This window comes from Apium graveolens, chromosome 3 (assembly GCF_009905375.1).
Source record: "Apium graveolens cultivar Ventura chromosome 3, ASM990537v1, whole genome shotgun sequence".
NCBI classification, from domain to species: domain Eukaryota; kingdom Viridiplantae; phylum Streptophyta; class Magnoliopsida; order Apiales; family Apiaceae; genus Apium; species Apium graveolens.
The window spans coordinates 212,384,512-212,392,421 of record NC_133649.1 but is presented as its reverse complement, the minus strand read 5'-3'; the positions used below and the strand labels follow the sequence as shown (position 1 = coordinate 212,392,421).

General features: G+C 35.5%; 1 protein-coding gene across 1 annotated transcript; it reads right to left on the bottom strand.

Moving 5' to 3' along the window:
* Positions 1-569: 569 nt before the first annotated feature.
* LOC141714798 (uncharacterized) lies at positions 570-1,124 on the bottom strand. The gene has a single exon (XM_074518296.1). The coding sequence runs from the start codon at positions 1,122-1,124 to the stop codon at positions 570-572; it is 555 nt and encodes a 184-aa protein (XP_074374397.1).
* Between the last annotated feature and the right edge of the window lie 6,786 nt (positions 1,125-7,910).

The following is a 7,910-nucleotide window of genomic DNA, read 5'->3' as shown; positions in this document are numbered from 1 at the left end:
TTGACAACTTCTTGGTTTGCTACTTCTACGGCCATAACTTCTTCTAATGTAGCTGACTCGATGCCCAACTTACTCATAAAGTTCAGAGATATAAAAGATCTTGTAGCACCGGAATCAATTAAAATACATGCATTTTCAGAATTAACTAGAAGTGTACCTGCTATCACATCATTATCAGCAATGGCATCTTTAACCATCATGTTGAAAGTGCGTGCAGTAGGCTTGTTGCTTGGAGGTGCCATAAGTCTAAGTGTCGAGCTTTCCTTAGGTGCTTGCTTTCGGCAATCTTTAGCCATGTGACCCTTCTTTCCACAAGAGTAACAAATAGTAGCTTTTTCCTTGCAGCGAGATGCATAGTGTCCTTTTTATCCGCAGTTGAAACAAGTGACATTTGCCTGATAACACTCCCCATGATGCTTTCTTCCACATGTTTTGCACTCAGGTACATGTGCTCTGCCCTAAAGTAAGTTAGAGTTTTGAGGGGTCCTGAATCTGGGATTATCTTTTCGAGCACCAACATTTTCAATCCTTCTATTTCCAACATTCATGTCCTCACATTTCACAAAAGGTCATTTCCCTGGCTGATTTTTAACCTTTTTCTCAAAGCTTCTTCCACTCTGGTTTTGGAACTTTCTCTTCTTCATATTCGCGTCCTTAGCATACAGCTCACTTCCACTTTCCACAATTGCAGCTTTCTGAACTAGTGTGGTGTAGTTGGTGATTTCAAACACAGCTATGCGGTTCTGAATGTAAGGTTTTAGTCCTTGCTGAAATCGCTTGGCTTTCTTCTCATAAGTATGCACGTGGTATGGAATGAATCTAGAGAGCTTAGTGAACTTAGCTTCATATTCAGCTACTGACATGTTTCCTTGCTTAAGTTCTAAAAACTTAAGTTCCATCTGATTCTCTATGTATTTTGGGAAGTACATTTCGAGGAACAGTTCCGTAAATCTAGTCCATGGTATAGGAAAAGTATTTTCCAGTATTTTCTTGGCTTCCCACCAATAGTTAGCTTCTCCTTTTAGTATATAGGCAACGAAGATAGTTTTCTTCTCTTCTTCAACATCAACTATTTCAAATGTCTTTTCGATCTCACGAAGCCAATCTAGAGTCTGACAAGGCATATCTAGAGTCTGACAAGGCATATCTGATCAAACTACTTTTCTGGGTTATAAGGCTGTGGAATTCAATCTAGAGTCTGACAAGGCATATCTGATCAAACTAGATCAGGAGATAAGAAAAGCTAAGATAAATGATCTCAGAGCAGCTATTTTTCAAACTGGTGAAGATACAGCTGAATTGATAAATGCTAAAAGGAGGATGGTCAATGAACTTGAATATGCTGAGAGATGTTTGTTGAAGAACTATCTCAGAACAACTCTTGATATCAAAGAGATCAGAAATTGAAGCCAAGTCAAAGATCTACAACTGTTTAAATTCTGAAGTGTATACAGACTGAAGCTGTTATCAAACCTTAAGATGGTAAAGCTGAACGGAATGTAAGTTGTAGTTATCTAATCAAATTCTGATGCATTTGTACTTAATGTTTTTGACATCATCAAATATCTATTAAACTTGTATATTATGCTAATTTACAAGTTGGGGGAGATTGTTAGATATATTTGTGATGTCATGTGTAATATGATTTGTGTTTAGTTTTCAGATCTTAACTAACAGGATAAATCAGTACTTAACTAGAAATCAACACTTATACTGAAGACAGAACTTAAGATATCAGAACTTAAGTTATCAGAACTTAAGTTATCAGAAGATATTTATCAGAAGATAATATCAGGACTTAAGGAGACTTTCAGATAAGGCAGGCGGCTGATTGAAAGGAAAGAAGATCGAGACTAAGACAGAAAGAAATATGCATGAAGAAAGAATTCTCTGAAGAATAGAATATTTGGAAGAAAAGATAACTAGTTGATATATTTTAGGAAGCAGAATCATTGTTACGACCGGCATTTTATGTAATATTATCTGTGGATTTTGTGTGATATTAAAGCCGTAAGTGAATATACTTAATGGTTGTACCTTGTGTGAATGAAAAATTTCTGCATTTTAAATTTGCTTTATGTAGTATATGATTTTTCAAAGCAAGAGTTTATTTATTTCCTTTAATTTTGATTTATAAGGAATATTCTAAACCTTGGAGAAATTTTCTTTTAAAAGTTATTTTGTTCACAAATTTCAAAAGTGATTTTATAAAATTTCTAAAAATCCAAGTTATTTTATGGTATAAATTTTATAAATTTTGAACTTGTATTTTATTTTATAAAAATAAATCTTTACAAATTTTATTTGTTATAATTATCAAATTACATAAGAGACCTTACATGCAAATCACCCTTCTATACTCTCAAAGGGCAAATAAGACTTTTCCAACCCCACTAACTCATTTGATTATTACCAAATTACTACATTAGCCTTGCATGCAAAATGGCCTAACTTTAGCTAAAGGACATTTTTGTAAGTTCTCACTTCCACTCATTATTTGTCAACCAAAAAGCATAAAATAAAAATCAAAGTGGGAGAAGTCATTCCACTCATTCCACACTCCAACACACCATAATTTTTCTCTCCTCCCCTCCTACCATTGCTCTCGGCCGAAGCATCAATCCCCCACCCCCTTCCATTTTTCATTTCATTATTCATCTTCCCAAGTGTAAATCTTCTACCTACATTCATCTTATATACTTTCCAAGAGTTTTGTGACTTGGAAGTTGAAGTTCCATGGATGCATGTGTAGTTCTTATGTGATCTCCAAAGAGAAACTCTTGATTCTTGTGAATTCAAGAGCTCTCTATGAGATATATTATATATATGTGCTAACTAAGTGTTTTATGGAGATATCATGCTTTAAAATCCTTTGCATGCTACTGAAATTTCATTATATATTTATGTTTAGCCATGCATGCTAGTTTTAAGACATTAAAATGATGATCAACCATGTTTTGCATGCTACTCTTTTCGAAATCATGTTGTTATGTTTAAAAATCTATAAATTCAAAATATATGTGCTTAAAATAGATTGTTTCCATGATAAATTTCTTATTAATAGTTAAAAGAAGTTATATTTCATGATTATTAAGGACGAGTAATAGGTACAAGTCGATTTTGCAAGCATTTAAAACTTTATGCCTAGCCGAAATCTTGTTATGTATTTTCCATGAGTTGCATGTCATATTTTTAGTTGCATGTTGTTAATTTTTGGGCATGGATGATCTCCCTTTCTGTTGAGGCACTATTTTAGGACATTAAGACACTAGGTTTGCTTTGAAAAGAGTTGGGTGCTTGGTTATTAAGTGGGAGTTAAGGTGGAAAATGATTAGTTGGTGTTTTCATTTTTCCAGATTTGATGCACTAGTTTATGGGGAAGTTTTGAATGAGCATTTGTTGTGAACTTTGAGGCCCAAACCACCAGAAGCTAGCACTAGGAGTATATAAAAGGTTTTAGGTATTTGTTTGAGGTTTTTAAGTCGTTTGGTTAGGTGCACAAGTGAAATCACAAAATCTGTCCAGCAGGGGACAGTTTTGTTGCAACTTATAAATAGGAAGTTTTGACCATGTAATGGGTAGGCCCTCATTAGCCCCTGTTGGGCCTTAGTTGGAGGGAGTATCAGAGGAGTTTTTCCAGCCATAGTTCATAAGATATGAGTTAGAACCATGCGTCACAAGTTAATTCAAGTCAGGGCGTTTTCTGCCCAGAAAAACAGGGGAACCATGAACTTTAAGCTTAGGCCCAAGGAGGCCCAAGCTAGGCCCTTGAGCCACATCAAGTTTGGGAGATTCCTTATGGTCAGAAGAGTCTAGTGTAAAAGTTTTGGAGGTAAACCTGTAGTTTAAGAGTGTCTAATGCACTCAAGAAACCATAGATGTCATTCTGAAATTTACTCCAGTGAGCACTTTCACTTATCACATAGTTTTAGAGCACTTAGGAGTGAGATCTAGGTTGACCATTATGGTTGCAAGATAGTATAAAGCCAGTAGAGTAAAAGGCCCAAGTGAGGGTCAATAGGTTTTGGATAGTTAAGTAAAGGCACATTGAGCAAGAAAGCCAAAATTTGGGAACTTTGTCTAGTTTAGCGACCAAGTGACTTAAGTTGGGGATCGAGATCATCCAAGCCTAGTGTTGCATTATGGTGTATGTGATATTATTTGGTATTAAAATATGATATGTGAGTATATGTGTCTATGTGTACAATTATCTTTATAAGGTGAATATAAATTGCGTGCATATAGGCCTAAGTGCCATTAGTGTTATAAATAGGTTGAGTTGGTGAGAGTATATTATAATGAGGTTATTATTATTTATGTAGGATCTCGAGACGAGGGTAAACTTGCCATAAAGGTCGACTAAAGATTCCAGTTGCTCCTACCAGCCAGACCAGACCAGCCTTTCTCAAGGCAAGTGATTCAACCTGTTTTTCGTTTACACTACAAATGTGTGGTAATTAGTTCATATATATTGATGCGAGTATCCTGAGTTATCTTGATATACTTGAACCAAGCGATTCTTAAATCTATCTTCGTATTATATAGAAATGCCATGAACCCTCAAGTACATATTGCAAGTAGATCAAAAGTCATATCATGCTAGTATATCAGAGTCATTGGAATGCCTTGATAAAATAAAGATTCGTTATAATACTTGATTGACCCTTTATTTAACATGCTATTGATCCCTGAGAAGTCTTGAACATCTCACCCGGATGCTTGAACCCCAATAGAAACTTTTCCTTGATACCTAAAAGCCAGATATTCTTTAAAGTTGTTCTTAATTGATTGATAACCCTTTTTCTTACCCTAAAGTTCGACAATCCTGATATACCTTGAGCTAAAGATCATTTTCTTCATACCTTAACACCCCTAGTATTCATGAAGCTTATATTATTGATGTTCTAGTACTTGTACCTTGTCGAAAACCATTGCTTTAAGCCTAGCTTGGCATTATTCTTTCTTATTATCCAATAGCCTTGCTAAATTTCCTTGTCAAAGTTCTTGTTTATGGAAACCTCTCAATTACCCTAATATAGTAAAGTCTAGTGGATCATGGCCTTGAGATTTTGTGACATATTTTCAGTGTTTCAAGTTGATCTATAATCCCTTGATAAAAATGTTTACTACATAAGAGATTTTGTTATAAATCGGCATCAGTTTTTTGAAATGATTAAAATGTGGATTTTCAGTCCCAAAGGGGGATAAATGTTTTCTTTGAATAGTGGATCTGGACTGAGACGCGAGTCCTTTCCACACTTATATTGTAGGCTTAAAAGTTGCCTAGAGATCCCACTAATGGTTTAGAACCCAGCGAGGTTCGGGATTACTTCGCGGCTGATCACCGGCTGTAATCCGTAGCGTCATAAAATGATTTTGATTAAGATATGATTTTGAAAATGTTTTGATTCATGCAAATGATGCCAGCACCCAAAATTTCATCTCTTGTTATTATTAGTTATATCTTCATATTGTCATTCTTTAATATCTCGATTTATATTTCGTATCGTACTGTTTAGCACTTGTTGAGCATTTGGCTCCCTCCTCGCTTTAACCCTGATATTACAGCTAGCAGCTATTGTTAGATTCAAGCATTCAGCACGTAAGACTTGTGATGCCGATGCGTATGTCCGAGCTCAGGTAGAATAAGAGATAGTTTTTTGTGAGGACTCGATATTGAAATCAGTTGTAATAGATGGTAGTGTTGGGCTGTTCCAAACCCTAAACTGTAAGATCTTGGATTCGGTTATGTTTACTTTCTTCTAAATATTGTAATAGTTATATTTATTTTGTTTGTTAAGTTGGGGGTGTGACAATTATATTCCATATCAATTAGAACATTATCTTGTAACTGTGTAATATATAAACACAGGCATGGGGTTTACACTATAAGTGTTATCATTATCGAAGTTATTATTCATTGTAACCCTAACAGCTCTCGTGATAATTTGTTCATCACTGAGAGAGGACAGTTCCACATTATAACAAAGTTTATTGTGTTGAATAAAATCTATTTTCAGTTACTTGAGTTTTTATATTCGATTTGATTGTAGTAAACACTGTATTTAACCCCCTTCTACAGTGTGTGTGACCTAATAAGTGGTATCAGAGCCGATTGGTTAACACACAAACAGTTTAAGATCCAAAAACAATCATGCCTGAAGAAGAAACTCCAACCAAGCCCACCAAAACTGAAGAACCTCCAAAAACCATAACCCATAGTCGATATGAGACTATAAGAGTTCCCATGTTGAAACCTTCTGAGTATTCCATATGGAAAGCGAAGATGGAAATGTTTCTGGAAGCTACAGATCCAGAATATCTCGACAGGATTAATGAAGGACCACATATGCCAACCAAATTCTCTGTGGAAGTTGCAGGTCAGCCAGCAAAGTCTGTACCAAAGGAGAAAATTGATTACACTGCTGAAGATATCTCATCGATTGTAAAGGATGCAAAGGTAAGACACTTGCTGCATAGTACCATTGATAATGTCATGTCAAACAGGGTAATTCAATGCAAGACTGCAAAAAGATATGGGATGCTTTGGAAACAAGATGTCAGGGAACTGATTCAATCAAGAAGAACAGGAAGACTATACTCACTCAAGAGTATGAGCACTTTGACTCAAAGCCTGACGAGTCATTAACTGATTTATATGACAGATTTGTCAAACTCTTGAATGATTTGTCACTAGTTGACAAAGAGTATGATATTGAAGATTCAAATCTTAAATTCCTGTTAGCTCTTTCTGAAAGATGGGATTTGAAGGCCACAATAATAAGAGACAACTATAATCTTGATGAAACAACTCTTGATGAAATTTATGGGGTGCTCAAGACTCATGAACTTGAGATGGAACAAAGAAGCAAGAGGAATGGAAGAAAGTCAAGGACAGTTGCTTTTGTGGCTGAGGAGGAAAGTCTCAAAGTTGCTGCCTCAAAGAAAGGCAAGGGAAAAGCTCTCATCACAAAGTCTAATACTGAGTCATCAAGTTCTGATAGTGATGATGACTCAAAAACTGAAAGTATACCTGAGATGGACCCTGATGAAGAGATGATAAAGCTGTGTGCTCTTATGGTGAAAGGAATCACAAAGATTGCATACAGGAAATTCAGGAGAGGAAAGAAGTTTTCCAGGAAAGGTGCAAGTTCTGATAAGAAAGGTTTCAGAAAATCTGAAGGCAAAGGAGGAAAGTCTGACAGAGGAGATTACTCAAATGTTAAATGCTACAACTGTTGTGAGAAATGCCACATATCTCCTGATTGCAGAAAAGGGAAAAGTGACAAAGGCAAGGCTCTTGTCACAAAGAAGAAAAGCTGGTTAGATGCTTCAGATTCTGAGGATGAGGAAAACTATGGCTTGATGGCAAAGGCTGATAGCAGTTCTGATACTGCTGACTTAAAGATACCTCAAACTACTTATGCCTTTCATACTGATGATATTACTGAGTTGAGAAGATATCTTAAAACCATGTTCATTAGTTATAAAGATCAAACTTTAACATGTGAAAGATTAACTTCTGAAAATCTTTCTTATAAAAAGAGAAATGATTATTTAGAAAAAGAGTTAGTCATGTTCTATCAAACTCAGAAAGATAGAGATGATGCCTTTTATGTTAGGGATGAAGTGCTAAAAATGAATGAATCTCTAAAAACTGAGTTAGAAAAGGAAAGAGAGATTATCAGGACTTGGACTAACTCTGGTAAAGCAACTCAGAATATTCTTAGTAGTGGAAACTGGAAAGAGGGCTTAGGTTATGGAGATGATAAGAACATTAAGGGAACTGTAGAAACTGAGCCTATAGTTGTTAAACAAAAACCAAAGGTAAATCCTGTTAAGTTTGTAACTGCAAAGTCTGATATTGAGAAATCGGAAGTTAAGGAGAAATTAACTTCTGACAAACCTAG